This window comes from Megalops cyprinoides, chromosome 12 (genome assembly GCF_013368585.1).
Source record: "Megalops cyprinoides isolate fMegCyp1 chromosome 12, fMegCyp1.pri, whole genome shotgun sequence".
Lineage (NCBI taxonomy): Eukaryota > Metazoa > Chordata > Actinopteri > Elopiformes > Megalopidae > Megalops > Megalops cyprinoides.
In genome coordinates this window covers 14,385,961-14,405,909 of record NC_050594.1, presented here as the reverse complement: position 1 = coordinate 14,405,909, position 19,949 = coordinate 14,385,961, and the positions used below count along the sequence as shown (strand labels likewise).

At 48.3% G+C, this 19,949-nt stretch overlaps 1 protein-coding gene across 2 annotated transcripts in view; it reads right to left on the bottom strand.

Annotated features, from left to right (window-relative positions):
- Positions 1–1,846: 1,846 nt before the first annotated feature.
- The window catches only part of si:ch1073-358c10.1 (mitochondrial peptide methionine sulfoxide reductase), a 28,111-nt gene continuing 10,008 nt past the window's right edge, over positions 1,847–19,949 (bottom strand). For both annotated transcript variants that reach the window (XM_036542146.1, XM_036542148.1), the window contains exons 4-6: positions 17,258–17,362; positions 9,340–9,446; positions 1,847–2,157 (exon numbers count right to left, since the gene is read on the bottom strand). In XM_036542146.1, coding sequence (XP_036398039.1) covers positions 1,981–2,157; positions 9,340–9,446; positions 17,258–17,362 — 389 coding nt within the window. In that variant the 3' untranslated portion in view covers positions 1,847–1,980. The remainder of the gene's footprint in view (positions 2,158–9,339; positions 9,447–17,257; positions 17,363–19,949) is intronic.

Here is a 19,949-nt window from a genome sequence, read left to right as displayed (position 1 = left end):
GTTGTTAATTGTTCACACCCACTTACCACCCATTGCATGGTCTCTGAATTAAGGGATCCCTAAGGATGTTGCAAGAGAGAGCAGGAAGAATATGGCTCAAGACCGGAAATGAACTTCCGTTTCTGGCAATACAAAAACCATTAAGATGTGCTGCCACCTGGTGGCAGAAGCCATTCATTGCTTATGAATTTGACCAGCATTTATCAGTTATCATAAACAATCAATGGCTATGTACATGCCAATGGGTGGCAGTGTTGATAAGGTAAATAATTACAAAATGTCAAAACAGATGTTTAACTAAATTCAAAGGAGGGAGTAGATTACATTCAACCAGGTGGTCAAGATTATTCAACAAGCTATCGGGAAAGCTTAGTTACAATTTTGTCACAAATTCAGTTCTTAGTAGAGGAATGCTTCCAGCCAATCCCATTGCTGATACTGAACAACACCATTTTTTGGATGTGTAACAATGAATGAAATGGGGCTCTAATGTGATAAAAAACACAGAGAAAATATCTTTTATTCCATTTGACAAATTATATGTGTATAATAGTACCGTGAAGTATAGGTGAGGAAAACTATAAATCTGGGGTCAGGGAGAACCAGAAAGACAGCTTGATCTAAGAAAAGGAGAGACAATACATTGCTGGATAACGTGGCCTTGTGACAGTACTGTAGAGGGAACCAAGATATTGCTGTTGAGCTAAAAAGGTTAAAAGCTCTTCATGAACATATCCCTCCCCACAAAAAAAAACAATAAAACTTAAAGGTGATGTCCACAGATGCACCACAGCCTTCTTTACAATGTGTAAAGAATATGTAAATCTGGACCCTTATTCCTTCTTAATTCTTTTAGATTGCTAAAACTGCTCATCAGAAGCTACCATTGAACTTGGTTATATATTGAAAGAGAGCTTTTCTAGACCTTCAACACAACATTAGTCCAGTATATAGCAAACAGCAATAAGAGAACTCTCCTCCAAATATTCAGTTGAGATGTACTACAATAATGACCATCCCTCTTTTTAATAATAATGACCTCTTCTAACATGAGAGACCTGCTGATAGTCCGATACACCACTAGGGGGCAATATGATATGATACACATTCATTTTAAGAATGTTATGCTCAGCTGCTAGCTCCTTAAGCCTGTGAACAATGATGTATGAGGACAACCAAGTCTGTTAAATAGAAGTTTTATTCAAATTTAAAACAGAGTTGTAAACAATGCACACATGCTCAATTTGACCGACAGAAACATGTAATAACTCATACACAACATGTATTCCTGCCATGTTGATATGGCAGCATTTCACTTTCATTGTATAGCACCAAGACTCCCATAATCAAACAAGAAACTTCAACACCCCAGTATGCTTCTAATGTCACTGAACGGGTAACATCCTGGGTTGTACACCCCTCACAGAATGGAGAGGCTCGCTGGGGTCCTTCGGAAGCCCATGTAAGCCAGACACGTAAGCCAGATCACAAATGCAAACACAGCAGCACCGAGAAAATGCTTGATCCCAATAAAGCAATTCAATTTACACAAACACTTAAACCGGACTTTCCGGTGCAGGTTTCAAAGCTCAGCCCTCACCAGCTGCTCAGCAACAGAATATAGAATATGGGCGGCAGTGTAGCATAGTGGTTAAGGAGCAGGACTCGTAACCGAAAGGTTGCCGGTTCGATACTGCTGCTTCGATACGGACACTGCTGCTGTACCCTTGGGCAAGGTACTTAACCTACAATTGCCTCAGTAAATATCCAGCTGTATAAATGGATAACATTGTAAAGAACTGTAACCTATGTAAGTCGCTTTGGATAAAAGCGTCTGCTAAATGAATAAATGTAAATATAATTAGTCTACCGTGCAAGGTAGAGGTCCTGAGTTAAGAGAACTAATCACAGTCTTACTGTGGATCCAGGGAGTGACATCACCTTCTGCAGCCCGCTCTCGCGTCTGGCTGCTCCTCGTCCTCACAGCTCGTCCTTCTCCTCAACACCCATGGGACAGCTGACCCCCGTGCCCCTCAGGCCGCAGTAACCTTTGGGGACCTTGTGCAGGTACTGCTGATGGTAGTCCTCAGCGTAATAGAACTCCCCCGCCTCCCGAATCTCCGTGGTGATGGGACCGTAGCCCTTCTCCATCAGCACCTGTCCAGGTAACAGGCGTAAACAAAACAAAACAAGGCAAATAACTCCCCTGCTTTCAGAGAGAGGAAGACAGGGCATTTGAGTTCAAGTGAGTTTAGGAGCATGAGGGAGGGACCAGGCTGCTTGGCTGATGGACATGATAAGAAGGATCTGTGTTTATGTCAACACTTTGCCCATCTCCTGGTGCTGTGACAACATGCTGCAGCATCTACAGCTTTGAGTCAACACCACACTGCACCAGGAATCTACAGTCAACAGGAGGGAGACCTCATACTTCAACATCGACATGTGTGCTGAAGACAAAGCATGTATTTATGAACATTTATTTAACCAGAATGGTCTACGGAGAAATCAATTCTCTTCTACACTGCCAACCTGGTAGCCCATAAGGGAATCAAATGTAGAGTAAAATATTGAGAAATATGTTGTTCAGCCCGAAAATACACAACAAATACAACTAAAACATGTTAATGTAAATCAGAAATGTACTGCAGTATACCAACACTCTGAAATACTACCTAAAATATAGTGTCAACGTATTATTTTTTTGTATGAGAAGACGAGCTGGATAGGGGATGTTAGGGACTGCACAGCCAATCAGCAGCAGGGGAATGACTGGCTGGCCAAAGACAGATAGTCATTTTGGGAATCTGACCACCCCTACTCTTTTGATAAGGGCTATGGGATCTTCAATGACTGCAGAGAGTCAGGAGCTAAGTTTACATCTCAAAGACTGCCTCTCCTACTGCTTCCCACCAATGACCTGAAGGTATTGCTTTTTTCTAGTTGGTCCAGCCAAAAGACTGCCCTGCACTGGCCAGGCAGCATCACCTTCAGCAGCAAGGGGTGTCTCCTTACAAGCTGTCCCGTCCACTTACTGACCACACTCTTCCTCACTTAGCTTCGGCTATCGGGCAGGGGAAGGGGACAGGGCGGTACGGCTGCTGGCTTTTTTTGGATTTGGAAAGTCCGCAAACTGCAGACTAGAAGTTGCAAACAGTTTTGAAGGGGATTGACTGCCATGAGTAGCTGGCTGGCATTCACTGTGGCTTATGCCCTGCATTTTCAATCATACCGCAGACTGAAGGTCTATACAATTTATGCAAATTTCACATTCACACTTGCTGACAATTTGGAGACTGTTTAACTGAAGTGGTTTTGATGAATAGCTTTGGTAAGGGTTTGTGTAGACATTTTGTTTACCAAATTCAGGCCATGTCTGCTAGTGCTTCAAGTAAAGATATTGTTTAATAAGATGTTAAAATTTTAATCAGTTCAAATTAAAGTGGTTGTCACGATTTACACCATATCATAGAAATTTAAAAAAGTTCAGAAACAGAAAAGCCCATCTAATATGACAGCCTTACCATGAGACTGATTAAGATCCTGACTAGTGCAATGAGACTACAGACAGCTCTGTACTCTGTACAGTTTAATTAAGTGCAAATGATTTCGGTTTTTATTTCATCCATAAATTCATACCTGCAATTTGACTAGACCATGGCAGCCCTACTGTTTAACATAGGTTATTTTAATGAATTATAATGGTTTAGCTTGAACAAAGGCAGTTGAATAAGAAGTAATTTAAATATTTGAGAGTAACTGCCAAAATCAGTTGATGGACTATGGTAGCCATGTTTCTTCACTAATACAATGAAATGTGTGATGATCTAGGATAACACCTTACACAGTGAAAATCTAGCATTTCCAATTTAGCATTGAAAACTATACACTGTCCCAAGTATATAAATGTTTCTTCAGATCCCAATAGGGCTTGGTCATCACTGTTGCTTTCAAGGCCAAAATCTAAAGTGCTAAATTGCTTCACTACCTCCATGGAAAGAATTTCCAAAACCACTTCTCAATTCTAATAATGTTAAATTATTTAAACAGGAAGAAATTGCTTTCTAATTCAGAACCAGCCTGCACGAAGACACAGCCATTGTGAGTGCAGGGTTAGTCCTTAGTAATACACTGTGCTCATGGGGTCGCATGCATAGCGACAGTTGGGCTATAGTAACCCTAATGGCCTTTGTGGTTATGTGTGACAGAAACATATGCATACAGGATGAAAGTTTATGGTTCCCTAAAACAGCATCTGCTTCCAGTCACATATTCGACATGACTGACCTCAGCTGAACTTCAATGCATTTTAGGCTATGGCTAAAAACGAGTCCCAGCACTATCCAAGGGTTTCTGTATGCTGAACTACACAATGACAGGACCAATGGTTATCACTATTGCCACAAACACCATAGACTCACTTCCATTCACGACGCTACTTCATGCTTATGAGTACTCAGAAATCGTTCAAACATAACATACGCTTGTTCTCACGCTTCTCATGGCCAACTACACTCCCACTGCTCAACCAAAATCAAACACACTTGGTGTTTGGGGGACTGTACAAACACAGCTAAATTAGTATAATAATAAATGCCAGAAGACAAATAGTAGTGCCTACAATATGGTGGTATTTATTTACTTAATACAGGCCCTTTATATTTTCTTTTGGAATAACAGCGCAAGCAGCAGGCTACACTAGCGTTCATGTACAATGTACTGTAATGCAGTAACACAAGGACACTATATGAGTGTGGTAACCCTTTGGCCACAAGGGGGCAGCAAAGTATTTTCAGCGCCACCCCGTCGGAGCGAACAAAGAGCATCGAAACAAAGTGCCTTTTATCACAAACAAATGCAGGTAACGACCAAAAAGGTCATTAATAGCCAACCTAATAACCTAGGTTTACATATACACTACGATTAAAGTGGATGCATTTTGTTAACAGAAATTTTATTTTTGCCATTGTTTAGAAAAAGTTTGTTGAAGCCGTTTGGTTAAAAAATACTGGACTGAAATGACCAGGTGTTTGCAGCATAGCGGTCATTTAAATGTTCGTATCACACGCAGCCATCCTCCTCAACACCGGGGGCCAGCTGGGGAGTTTGGAGGACGAACTTTCTCAAAGTGCTTTGCAATTCTGCTGAGTTTGGGCACTCCCGTCGGCTCGGCAGAGCTTCGCGTCTGTCCAGAAGACTCCCCTGTCAAGTGGCCGCCCCTCCCCAGCGAGATGGAGCTGTTTTACACACTCCAGTCAACCGAGAACTCAGTGGAGACGCCCTCCGGACACAAATCTGCCCTGACACGCCGAGAAAAAAAACCGCTCCCCTTCAGAAACCCCGCACACAGACAAACTGCCAGTTTGATGGACTGAGTCATCGCTCCGCTATTAACGTTTTACCAATTACACCGTTACAGGGCTCCTGCCACGGACACTCTCAAAACCCTCTTTTATAACCCCATAAGTTTTAGGATTTAAAATGGAATAATTACGATGGAAAGGATTCAAAAGAAAATGAAAAAAAAAAAAAAAAAAAAACAGAAAGATTGTGCTATTTTTCCCCACCAGAGGCTTGGCACCTTGTTTCCTTGGCCCAAAGAGAAAAAAATCTTCAGTTATGAATGAAGAGGTTTAGGTGTTAGTCAGAGCAAATTACACGTGTTTACTGTGAAATCTCTCCCCTGACTCCTGAAGGAAGAAAAGGGGGATGCTTCAGAGACGGTGAAAAGGCCGTCATTTCCTTCCCTTCTCCAATCCCTGATCGGGGAATGGAAGAAAAAAAAACACAAAACAAACACAATGGGTACCTCTGAGATCCCTCAAACAAATCTGACATTTCTCTTCAAATATGCCTGGGATGGTATGGAGAGAAAACACGGGTGTGTGGGTGTGTTTGTGTGTGTGTGTGTGTGTGTGTGTGTGTGTGTGTGCCCATGGATGCATACAGGATGGCACCAGTTTAGAGTTTTCTGCTTCCGTTCTTCACTGGAACTTAATCACCAATAACACTGAATGGAAACTGGCATCTGTACTTTATTTCACTGACTTGAACGGGAACATTTTATTGCAAGTCCTGAAAACGACTCAAAGAGCATTCTGATGCTCCAGGAAGGTGAGTCAAGCCCTTCAGACTAAGCATCCATTTTTTTAATGCAACCATTACATTCTCATCATGTCTGCCCTGCCCAGGGGGCTTTTGTGACCTCTAACCTGCGTCATTCAAACCGCACATCCAATAAGCCAAACACACACCAGACACAACACAAGAAATAGGAGGTGCCATGTGTAGACTCCCTCAACCCAGGATCACCAAAGTGACCAACACTAACCAAACAGTAAGGTGCACTTGAGGAAGCATTATGACCACAAGGCAGTCTTTCAGAATCCAGCATCTGTACTTTAGTGAGTCTGAGAAATGATCCGACACTACCACACACATAAAAATGTGCACACGCACACACACAAAAACCCGCATAAGCACACACATATATACAGACACATATATATACACACACACACACACACACACACACACACACAGCAAGGGGGAACCCTAGGGATGGGTAAACGATTGCACGGCAGAAGTGGAGAAAAAAAAATTGGATAAGCCTTTTCCAGTCACTAATGTTCTGCACTGACGGTCTAAAACGATGCTCGTTACGCAGTGTCATTTTTGTGTGTGTGGACCGTACACGCTGCACTGTGCCGTGTGGCGTGGCATGTGTGTGTGTGTGCACATGAAGCAGACGGCGCGACGGCCGCGTTGCGATCCCCTCGCTCTGAGACGAGCGCAGGCAGACATTTTGGGAGTGCTCTGATGTGCTCCGCTCCGTCATTTTGTGAGGGGTGTGGCGAAGCCTGCAGTAGCCACCGGTGCACATGCTGGAGGGTGGACCTCGCTGAGGACAGAGGTGAGAAAACAAGGCCCCCTCTCAGCAGGTCACACCCCCCCCCCTCTAAACCCCCCCTCCCTGAACCATGTCACATCAAGGCCGGTCTAAGAGACATTCTGAGGGCATATTGTAAATGGCAGCCGAAGTTTCCTGGTACCACAGACACCAACGGGAGGCACCATTCCATGGGGCCGACAGGAAAACAATACGGAGTCTGTGGGCATTTGCATGTAGCTTCACAGCATTTGGTTTCACACTGCAAGAACTGAAAGGGGCGCTTGCTGACAGAGCTCATATGTGGGAGCAGTTTCACCCGCAGCCTCGCGTGTGCCAGAGCTGCATTTGCTAATTGATTGGTGGAGGATTCCCTTGGATAAAAACACGCCGAGGTGCTGATCTGACGCCTCTGCCGAGCAAAAAAGGATGGGAGCAAACTGGGGAGGCAGAGGGGTGCCTCGCAGGGGAGAGCCAGGAGCAGGGGTGTCTGTGTGAAGGCCCACGGCCGAAGCCCACGTCACACTAAGAATCCAGGCCTTTCTTCCAGACCTTGCCCCTGACCCCCCCCCCCCCCCCCCCACCCTCCATTCTCGCAGCTAATTAAGTGGAGCTGCTTTATCAGTCAGCACACGTGTTCAGTAGGGCCCACAGAAGGAGAATTAACTCTGGCTCGCTTGATAAAACCATTGTTCCACACAAGGCAGCTCACTCCCCCCCCCCCCCCCCACCCCGACCACTCATCAGTGCAAACCTCCCCCCCACACCCCCCACGGTCGGTACACCCCGTCTCCCGTCCTGCTGAGATACTGCAGGATCGGCTGCTCGTTCCCCTGCATTAGGAAGCCACACAGGCCCCAGAAAAGGCTTTGATGTTCCGCAAATTTCAAATTTCATTATACTGTGCACCCCCCCCCCTCCCTCCTCCTCCTCCTCCCCCTTCACACCCCTCCTTCGCTCTCTCTCTCTGTCAAACTAGCTTTTCTTTTTTTTAAAACTTGGCTCCTCTGCTAAAGTTTAGAAACTGAAATGCCTGCAGAAAAGAAGGAATCCATGTGTCTTTTCATTATTTATTTTCTTCTCGTCTTGTCTGTATTTTTCAAAGGCTGGGGTCTACATCTTTCAACAGCAGGTTCCCCAACCTTGCCCCACCCCCATGGGGAAGCAGGAACATGGGACCACACCCATCATCCCACCCAAACCCTCAGGACCCCCCCCCCCCCCCTCCGGTCTACCCACCCCCACGCCGGTCTGTAACTCGCAGCTCGATACATTAATAGGACGCTGTGTGCCGACCGTCATTTTGCATCATATCACAGAGAATTACGCAATGAGAACATTCTAAGGAATTCAGAAGATGCGCTTTTGCGCTGTCTAAACGAGGAAATGTTGATGAGGGAAGAAGGGGAAAAAAGAGACTCAGAGAGGACAGCCAGTGCCCGTGCGGCATCCCAGCCCCAAAGAGCGCCCCTTCCATCACGACGCGCAGGCAACACGCCGCATTATCACAGCTCCTCCCGTCGAGTGGCTGCGGCTAAAAACGGTTTCAGAGGTACTTGGGATGCTATAAAAAAGAGGAAATGTGCTGCAACATTATCCCTGTCTGACAGATAAAATGTCAGCAACAGCAGAGCGTTTGACACACCAACTTAGTCAGCAGAGCTAAGAGGACTTTTTTTTTTTTTGGTGGAGTGGGGTGATTTGCATTGGAGAAGCCGTGATGTGACAGCGACACTGACACTAGCCCCCCCCTCACACAGGGAGAATCCTTCCCGCTGCCCCCGCTGCGGCCCAGGCTCAAAGAAACGGCCATCCAGGCCCCGGGTGAAGCAGCCGGGCAGAGTGACCGTTAGTGCAGGACCCCATCCCTCCCCCCCCTCCCCTCCCGGTGGCCTCTGACAGGCCGTCAGTCTCACTCTGTGATCTGATTGCATCTCCCTCGTCCCAGCTGCTGCCCCCCTCTCGCCCTTTGACCCCTCCTCAAGGCCAAGGCTGGGGCCTGGGCCTCAACTGTCATGGCAACCTGACAGGACCAGAATCCGCAGCGCCCGAGCCCCACCCCCGCGGCGTGCGACCCCGACCCCTGCAGCAATATGTTACCATGGCAATCTAATTCCCTGTGAATCCGATTAAGCCCCGCAAACCCTCCCCACATAAAGGTGATAAATGGATATTCAGTGTGTATATGTATGGATCTACAGAGATTGGCCTTTTTTATTTTAAAAAACGTGAATACTTCTCCTAAGCATTCATCACTGTTGCTCTATGTGAGCTGGCTGTGTCATCTGGGTGGCAGCTAGGAGGCCTATGAGCGCAGCTGAGGTTCAACGGGAGGCAGTAGGCAAGACTGCCTGGCAGCCATGCATCCCCACGTCAGCAGAGATGTCCCAGAATGCACTCCTCTGACACCACAGGCAGCGATACACGCTTCACCCTGAAAGGTATGTTACCTTCTGGTAGGCCTCCTTGGTCTTCATGGCCAGGTGCAGCTGTTGCGGGGTGTAGGTGTAGATGGCTGAGCGGTACTGGGTACCGTGGTCGTTTCCCTGCTTCATTCCTGCAAGGCGGACAACAGAGACAGCACCCAGTGAGAGCTCCGGTGACTCAGTCTGCCACCAACCCTGGCCGAACAGACTGCTTTTTATCCAACTTTAAACCGGAGGAGTATGTAGAGCCCACAGGGTGTGTCCAGAGAGGTGTCATCAAGACCTAAAGAAGCCGAGCTGTATCCACCCCAACCCTGTAGAATAGTTTCCATTGTTATGACAGCTAGTGCCTCGATCTTTTAATTGTACTTGCTTATCCGGACCAACTTACACTCTTACAACTGTTACATGTTATTCATTTTTACAGACAGAAATTAACTTAGGCAGTGTGAGTTACCATGCACCATGTCCAAGGGTAAAACAGCAGAGTCGCACTGGGGAAATGAACCTGCAACTTCTGTGTCATGAGCGCTACTCCTCACCACTACACTACATTGTTATCCACTACAGTCCAGCTACAAAAGACTATGATGATCTCCACCAGTGGATGTAAGCTACTGATTCAGACGATGACACTGTAAAGCTTTATCTACTACCTTCAGCTTGAATACCATATAAAGGAGCCATATTTGCTACAGTTCTCTGTTGGCACACACATGTATTAATTACATCACACTCACACAACCTGTCATATTTGCTCCCAGACAACTGTCATCTCAAGAGTTGTAATTTTGCAGCTGCCGTTTGATAGTTGGTTCAGACAGGGCTTGGATACTATACTGAGTGCATACAATGCTGTATTAAGAAAAAAAAAAGGATGTTCAAAGCCATAAAAATTCAAGTGTGCATGAGGCCAAAAACACAACACATACGCGTGAGATGCCAGCAACACCACAATATCGGCATCAGTCCCATCCCCTCTTCCCTCCCTCTCTCCTTCCCTTTCCTTCTCTCTCTACCACTGTTTCCCTCTCTCTTTACCTCTCCCTCTCTCTTCTCTCTCCTCTGTTACCATCTCCCTCTCTCTCTCTGCAGTACTGGACAGCAGCCATGGTCCCTCCAGCTCCATTCAGCATGGGGTGGCTTGTGGAAGCCCATTTGTCAGAGGGCGCAAGGCCGTTCCCTGATTGGCTGGTTTCCAGGATCGCCACAGCATTACCCTTCTGTTTCACCTTCCTCTATAACCCTTGGACCAAAATGGCCGACATGCTGACCTCCTGCACCCACCCTGGCTCAGAGCATTGTGGGTAATAACAGAGTATTTCCTGCTGGATAAAAAGTGAAGCAGTTAAAGTGAAAGTGTCCTGAAAAAAGGAGGGAGGATTTGTTGGTTGGTTTCTTTTCAGCATCTCCTGAATTGGACATATGAGTGCACAGTACTGCACTTGAAGTGAGGAGGGGAAAAGCATGACATCATACTTGTACCAGCCAATCAGAAACAAGGAGGCAATTTCTACAGTAAAATGGGAAGATGAGAGATGAAACGCAACATGACAGCTCCACAACAGACCCAACACTTAAACATATCGACCAGTAGATATGCGAATATGTCTACATATCCATATTCATTGATTACTGGAAATCTTCCTGCTTCTGTCCGTTATGAGAATTTCAAAGGAAAAAAATGCACCTCATCTCTTTTACAGTACCCTCCCTTTTTCAACACTCATCAAAGACCCCAGGAATTATTAATAAGAGTCTCCCCTGTTCTTGCTTAATTATTCATGAGCACCATGCTTCTGAAAGCAGCGGTGGTTTGGGGTGGGTGGGTGGGGGGGCATAGGTGCCCCAGGTTGCCCTAAAGGTCAACTAATTTCTCAAAGCTTTTCATGTGCGTGAGAGCACGTTTCCTCTATACCTAAGCTTGACCTTTGAAAAAAATAATATTAACAACATAGACAAGGATGAGGACAAGAACTGTATCCTTTCTTCTTGGGTACGGAACAATTTCAGCAACACTCAGATATACATTTATTCATCGTTGCCTTCTGAGCAGGGATTGGTGACATTAAGTCAACGTGTTATAGTATCAGGCTCACAGTCTAACCTATAATATATACGCAGACATCTGTGTCTATATGAATATTAATCTGCACCATAAGCCCATGGGGCCTGTGACATTGGGATCCGGTCATCCATAGACATATGGGGAGAGCTGTGACGGCTGCTGCTGGCTCCTGAGGCGGCACGGTCACGTGACCAAACAACGCCGCAGGGATTTCGGCCTCCCTTTCGCTCTCCGCAACTTGGATAACCGCTTTGCATTTCTTCAGTTTCTCTGTGGATTTAGCACTTCACACTCTGCTGTGACCCTGCCGTTGGGCAAAGGAGCTGGGGGATAGAGGAGGGGGGCAGATACGTGGTGATGTGAAAGTGCTTTTCAGGTTGGGGGTGCTCTGTGGTGGTGGGAGGGCGGTCTGTTTATCATGTGCTTGGCCCTTAGCCCAGGACTTAGTGCATTCCCCCCCATCTATCTGGCAAGGAGGATACAAAGCCTAAACCTACACACTTTGGCCCTATCTTTGAGAGACAAATTAAGGCAAGAGCTGCCTTTCTTTCCCCACACTTTACACAGACCTAAGGCTTGGATGGTGGCTGGAATTAAGTGCCGCGGAAGTATCCGGAAAAGAAGAAATTTAAGCAAGAAAAATGCTTTGCTTAAATCTGTTACTCAAAGTAACCGGGCTGGACAGAGAAACACAGCTCCCCAGGATGGGGACCCCCAGCTGTCCCAACACCGCTCCGCCCCCCATCTCTACCTCACTCCGCATCAGTTACTCTCCATCTTCCTGCAGCCTACATTCTGTGGACCGTCTGACTGTATAACCGCAGCTACAGGCACCTGAACCGAGGCCCTCTCCTTCTCTCTCTCTCCCTCTCCCTCTTCCTCCCTCTCTCAATGTGCCACTCTCACATGACTGCATTCAGAAATGCAAAGGGGCGCGCAGACATAAAGAGGAGGAGGGGAGTGTGGGGGACGGGTGTGTTACGCACAGATTTGTGTGTTTTTTATTTGCAAGCAAAAAAGAGAGATAAATTGGTAAGAAGTTAATCAGATTAAAAGGGAAACCGGCTGCTATGAAAAGACTGGGATGGGGGGGAGGAGGGGGGAAGAGGAGGAGGGGGGGCAGGGCGCCATAATTTGGAGCGCTGTAAGAATATGTACAACCACCTCACAGGATAGAGCATATGCGCAGTGGCTCCCTAAGACTGGCGCAGGGACTCTCCTACACTAAGGTTGAGACAGTGGTCAAATGTGGCCTGAAAGTACCAGTTATCAGTCCGTACACAAGTCTTGGTGTTTGTTTGTCTTTCCCCCCAGCCCTGGCCTGGACCCTCTGCAGGAGAATCCTTGATCCATGTAACAGCTTGAAGCCCTCAGATTAGCTGCTCCTCTCTGCCATCCTGCTTCCCATTTTGTCCCCCTCGCCATTAATAATCCAAGCATCACTTCACTGCTACTGTCCATCCCAGCATGCCGAGCAGGAGAGAGCTAGAGGTCCAGGGCAAGTTCCACAGTCTCTCCCCACCCCCTATAAACACACACACACACACACACACACTTGGGCCAGGGTGAGTTCCCCCTCCACAAACATACATGTATACATGGCCGTCAAAGTCATTCATTGACTCGGAGCATCTCTGAGTGGAATGCTGATGTCAGAGCACATGAGCACGCGTAGTAACGGGAGACAGTGACAGTGGCAGTGTCGCATCCTCTCCCTGCTGTAACACAAAAACACAGGAGTTCCCTGAAAGCAAAAACAGCTTTATAAGCGGGTGATGCTGCTAAACACCTGTACATCCTATTAATATTTACAGAGCGGACACCTTACACTGTTCACGTGGCACGCTGTGCCCGAGTACAACAACACAAAGCACTCTGGCTTCAATAAAAGAGCCAAAATGGAGCTGTAGGACTGGGACTGCCGCTATTAAGGAGTCGGAGAGATAGGAGCAGGGGTCCCAGGGGGGTTAGGCAGTGCTCCGGAACACGGAGCTCCTCAGGCCTGCGGGCCCGGCTGTGCGTGTGAGAGGCTGCAGAGCATCTATTTTTACACCCCCTCTTATGTAAGACACTGACGCAGGGGAACGAGGCTGTGGGCTGGTCATACCCAGCCAAAGTCAGGGTCACCCCCACCTCCAACCCCACATGCCAAATGCAACCAGGGGGTGGGGTTAAGGTCCCGCCCTCCACACCCCCCCCCCAGCGCCCCCCCTCCCCTCCCATGGCAGTGGAGACATACGAGGGAAGGACGGAGTGCCCCCCTAACTATCCCTGACCCAAATCAAAACTGCGCCACCGAAGGCACGGCGGCTGAGTATTATGGGATGAGACAGGCACGGCTGCTCTGTTTGTGCCCGGACTGTACCCCACGTGCGCTTAGACTCGTGCACATCTCAGTGGGGGGGCGGGTGGGGGGTGGGGCGTTGGACCGGAGGAGCGGAGCCATGTGACTGTGAGCAGATTGCCCGTCCTCACGCACCACTTCCCCCTTAACGACCGCGAGGAGCTACGGCTACTCCTGCACCCGTTGTGGGGCTGCCGAACACACAGCGGTCCAGCCAGCGGAGGCACAGACAGAACCCTGCATGTTTTATCTACTCTTTCAGAGTACAACCCTCTCATGCACATCCCCCAAAAAAACAACATCCCTGAGCAGGAGCTACACTGGAGAGGGAGGTTCCACCCCCCCAAATCTCTAAAATATGAATACACCCCCGGTTTGGCCTTCATCTGCAAAGATACACAATATGGACCCAAGCAACCTTTCCACCCCCCCTCAGAAACAGAACCCTCCCCCTCAGAAACTCAGGCCTGCTACCTTACTGAGCAGACGCCTCTATTTTTTTTTTCATCTGCTACACTGCAATCCCCTCCACACACGGCCCCTACTCTAGCCTTTTCGGGGTGTAGGGAGGGATGTCGGGGGGCGATGGCTGTTTTGTCTCATCAGGGGTAATTAATATTCTTGTCACTGGAGGCCCCTAATCACCGGCGATGAGCCTAACGTATACAAATCTGTCTCTGCGTCTGAGCCGGCACGGCTCTCCCCCGCCCACTCCCACAACAATCTACATAAATTAAATTCCGCGCAACTGCCACTCTTTTGAAGTGACACATAGTAATGAGGGGCCTTTTTTCATCATACTGGGGAGGGGGAGGCACGAAGGGGCGGTTGGAACAGGGTTGGGGGAGGTGGGGGGGTGGGGGCTCTCAAGGTCACCCCTGAAAGACTTTCGATAGAGGAGATTCCTTAAATATGCCAGCCCCCCCCCAACCATCCACCCTCAGAAATAAGCCCTGGTGACTGGTGATGCTCTTTTCCAGCCAAGCTCTGAGTAGCTAAGAAATGCACCACTGATTGTGATGACACAATATTTTAAAGAAGGAAGGATTCAGAAAATTCCAGGCCTTAAAAATCACAAAATTGCATTTACTACCCACCACATGACACATACACACTCTCAGAAAAGGGAAAAAAACACATTACCACACAAGGCAGCATGGAAGGGTGAGACACGACCTTCCCTTCAGTCATTGTTGCAGGCACTTTCTGGAGGAGCCTACCGACCCTCATAACCCAATGCTGCAACTGCTCTGGGTGGAATGCTTCCGTGTCGGCCATTGTGGCTCTCTAGTTGCATGCGTGCGCTTACACAAGGGAAACCATTGAAGCTCATAGGCTAACACAGCGCTGACAGCAGCCAATGGCATGATTACTACATGTCTTTTTAAAAAATGAGAGAGAGAGAGAGAGAGGGAGAAAAGGGGGAAAAGCACAGCTTTTCCAGAGCGCTGTGTGTGTGTGTGTGGGGGGGGGGGGGGGGGCAAGTGACTAAGAGATAAAAGAGGAGCAGAGGGATGAGGCAGCCGCCTCGGGGACAGGCCACTGCTCCGCGGATGTGCTGACGGGACAAGGGGGTGGGGGGGGGTACCGGGGGGGTATGAGGGAGGAGGGGGTTGGGTAAGGAAGGAGAAGATAAGACATCCTTATCCTCCAGACAGACTGAAAGACTTGGGGTCCCCAGGGAATGTAGGGGGGATTCACCACGGCTCCCTTTAATGAGGATGTAACCAACGGCTGCTTTAAGTGTGTGTGTGTGTGTGTGTGTGTGTGTGTGAAGGAGCCGGAAAGATGCATGTTTGTGTACACATGACTCTCTGCCCCTCCCATTCTGCCTCGAGGTAATTGCATCGCTACAGAAGCAATTATCAGGTCCAGTTATCTGAAGCCACACAGGGACGATGGCTCTCGTTTCAGGTCTCTTTCTGCACAGGAGACACTGTGGTGTTGCTTTCATTTCCATACTTCCATGCAATAACACCACAAAATAGGGACTGTGTGTGTGTGTCTGTGTGTGTGTGTGTATATGTGCTTGGGCGGAGCTGGACAGTGGACAGGGAAGAATTTGTCAGCTAGGTATGTCCCAACACAAAAGACTGGGGGTTAAGAATGGGCAGTTTCAGATTGCTGGGACTTTCTGATTGGCTGGCGGTGTTGCTATCCCAGCTGAGACTGGAGGAGAAGGCTGGGCAGCCTGGCTTCACTTCACTGGTGGTAAAGGGCCATTCTGAGCTGTGGCACACCAAGTAGGCAGAGGTCTGCAGGCTCAGAGGGGCACAGCGGGCGCAGCGGCTGTTTGCATACAAGCAGCTAATGCCATGCTTTGCGTTCACGCAAGTTCAGTGGGCCAACAGAAAGTGCCCAGGAGTTCAAATGTATCCCCCAAGCAGGCCGCAGTACAAACAAGCACTGCAGACGGTAGCACTGATGAGTGTACAGTTTCCTCTACGAAGCAATGCTTATACATACAAAGGATTGTTGCGCAAATGCCACGCCCTGACCAGCAGCAGCAGTGTGTGTGTGTGCATGCGCGTATGTGTGTGTGTGTGTGTGTGTGTTTGAGTGTGTGTGTGAGTGTGTGGGGCACGTACACTCACGGATTCTCGGGTCAAGCTTCATGAATCTTTGATCAAACTTCTCCTTTTTTTGTTTTGCTGATTCTCTTCCGGGTGGGTGAGCAGAGTGCCGGGCTGCCTCATGGAGTATTAATGCTGTTACATCACCAGCCCGTGGAGGCAGAAATATGTGTGTGTGTGTTTGTGTGTGTTTGGGGGGGGGGGTGGGGGGGAATAGAGGGAGAGGAAGGGAAATTCAGAGCAACTTAAATAAAGACAGGGAGACAGAGAGGTGAGCAAGAAAGGGAAACAGAGTGAGGGAGAGACAGAGAGGGGGAGAGAGGAAAGTGAGAGACATCCCCCTCTCCTCTACTCATGGGGCCGGTGGGTGAGTCTGCTTCTCCTAGGCTCTGATATCTCATCTCACCACACTTTATGCACTGCTGCAGGAGGTTACTTCATAACACTGAGCACTCCGCGTGAGGAGTGGCACTCAGATTCCGACTTTGTAAAACGTCCCACATGACAGACAGCCAGCCCATCGGTTAGGTGAGGGGTACGTCAGTGGTGGCACTGTGCCGCGGAGCACGCCTTCCCTGGATTTTTTCTCTGCGCCTCGTTCTTCTTCTTGTGTGTAAAATACCGCGGTCAGTTACAGTAGCTCAGGGGTAACCCCTTTAGTGGGGGCAACAGCAGACCACACTGGCCTCCCTCTCACGGATGACTGGACTGCGCTTCAGACACATTAGCACGCTCTGTCTGGCTGTCGCTGCCCCACCCCCCCCCCCCCCCGCCCCCCTTTGAGACACACCCCTCCTCTTTGAGTCAAGCCATGCTCTTCTGCTCCAGCAAACTTCCCTTCCACTGGGGATCCTGCCTTCTCCCAGGGCAATGAGGTGTGTGTGTGTGTGTGTGTGTGTGTGTGTGTGTGTGTGTGGGTGGGGGGGGGGGGGGGGGGGGGGGGATGGGGATAGCTACCTTCAGTAGGGTTGTGGCTCTGCCAGAAAACCTTGAGAAGTTTCTCAAAACTCGCTTCCTGTGGAAAGAAGACCACCCTCACAACCTCTGCATGCCCTGTCAGACCTGGAGAAGACAATGAAAATTATTATTATTATTATTATTATTAGTAGCAGTAGTATTTGATGACACTTAAGAGTCACTTAAGTCATACTTTTGCATTAAACTATCATGCTCTTTTTAATATGACTCTTAACATACTCATATAACAAAGTATGCATGTGGCTCTCACTCACTTCTCCACTACACTCACCAACACAAAAGATTATGAGTCACGGATAGAGGTGAAGACAGAAAGACTTATGCATTAGAATTAAATAAAATACATACCAACTCAGTAGTGTATATTTAGCTTCACATACTGTCAAGTCTATCTTTTGTGTGTGTGATGAAACGGTGAGAATGGCTTTGGGCAGCGTGGGAGCAAAGCGCCTGTTTCAGGCAGGAAGTTGCCAAAAGCACACAGGCACAGCAGGGGGCACCTCCTCAGCCTGCAGCTGCCAGGACCCCACAGCTTCGACAAGCAGCCCATGGGCTTCCAGACGGAGTGGCCCGGTTAGCTGGTAACGCCCCCCCCCCCCCCCCAACCTGACCTGCCCCACACACAGAAAAAGCTCACACTGCAAAAACAAGTATACAGATAAACTCACACTATACACACACACACACACACACACACACACACACACATACATACATACATGCATTCTTACATAAAAACTACATGCAGGCACATAAGAGGACACCCAGGCACACAAGGGGATACTCACACTGTGTGTGACGCAGAAGCAAAGTGACTTATCAGATGGCAGCATGCACATGCTTGGGGAGCGGTTCCTCACAACTTATGACCTCAGTCTCATGGCAATGCATCACACAGGTTCACAGAGCCAGCACACAGCCCCCTTCACTGTGCAGTTCTGACTGCTAAACCACCAAACCTTCCTGGGGTTTCCCCTCCCCGATCACACCTGGCCCAGGAGCATCACCGCTGCATGGGTGTGCTTCTGGGTCATTTGCAGCTCTGTTGAAACAAATGGGGGGGGGGGGGGGGGTCATCCCTGCGACACTCCTCAAATCTCACCCCCACTCACAAAGTTCAAACTCAATCCAGTTTCAACCTTACTGAAGCAGGACGGGGTGAGGTAATAAAACAGAGGTATGCTAAAGATGCATAATGTAAACCTGCACTGTGGTTAAATTCTGACAGTATAAAGGAGTTCTGTCAAACCCAGCAAAGGCTGGATAAGAGGCCAATTAGGTGAATTTACCCCACCTACCCGATCCTCTCCTGACCCCCATGCTCACCTCTGCTGTTTCTGCCCACCACAATCAGAATACAATTACCTAACTCTAGTCTAACCCATTAAGTGTGGACTGGTTAATAACAAAGTTGAAACAGTTAATTATTGCCTATTAGCTCTTTAAGCATGTTGGTGAAGTTGTGTTGTTAAGTATAATTCACCTTATGTATACCAAGGTGCCATTCTTTACCTTCACTAAGCCCATTACATCTTTTTTTCACATACACATATTCTGGCTGGTATAAGCAAGTATGCTGTGGCCCTTCTGGGATGAATGTTACGAAAACGTGGGTAGACAGGAGGTGCTGTATTACTGGTAGCTGATGGTAATTGACTGCTAATTTGTGTGTAAATTAAGGTAAGTGTTTTCTATTTTTTCCCACAGCCGGTTGCAATGTGTATCACCTCTGTTAATTAGGAAGCCAGACGATAAGCAGGTGTGAGCCGTTCTTTCTCTGGGGTCGCTTTGCTTACAGCGGAGGGCGGGAAAAGGGAGGGGTCAGGAACATCCTTCCCTACAATATCTTTTCCTGTTTCCGTGATTTTTTTGTTCCCCTTTACTTGCTACTTCAATGTCATGTTGATATATGTGAACGTGTGTGTGTGTGTGCGCATGTGTGTAATACTAAAACTAAGTTCCTTCTATATTAATACATTAGTATTTCTGCTGTTGGGCCGGAAAAGTCTTCATCCAAGGCTAAGTACTGGCTAAGTGCTGGCTATGGCCAGGCTATGTGCTGGTTATGTGCTGGCTATAGCCATGCTACATGCTGGTTATATGCTGGCCAGACTATGTGCGAGCTCCATGCAGGCTACAGCCAGGCTGGCTTCTCAGGGTAGGAGGCAGGAATGTGGGAGTGCCGACACAGAGGCTGTTACAGCAGAGGGGGAAGCTTGGGCAGGAGGGCCGGGCAGCACAGGAGCTTCTCACACAACACTGCGGAACTGAACCAACTGCCTCCCTGCAAGTAGGTCACAGCAGGGGGGAGACGGAGCATTGCATGCTGGGAAAGGCACTGCAGATGCGGGTGTGTGTGTGTGTGTGTGGGGGGGGGTGCAGTGAGGACCAGGAGGGGTTTTTTAAGCACTGCAGGATGCTTCTGACTCATTCTGTTCATTATTCTGCAGGGGGGCGTGTACTGTGATCCCCTATGTGTTTTTGGTTGGAAACGTTGCTCCTGGTCAACAGGGCAGGTGGTTACATCCACTCTCCCTCTCAGTATCCAGGTATTTCCCATATTCCCCTTTCTGCCTCTGTGCATGCCCTGCATACCTGATGCAAGAAGTCTGAAGGATTCCCTTTCTAAATCACTGCTTGGCATCACCAGAAGGGACACACACACACACAC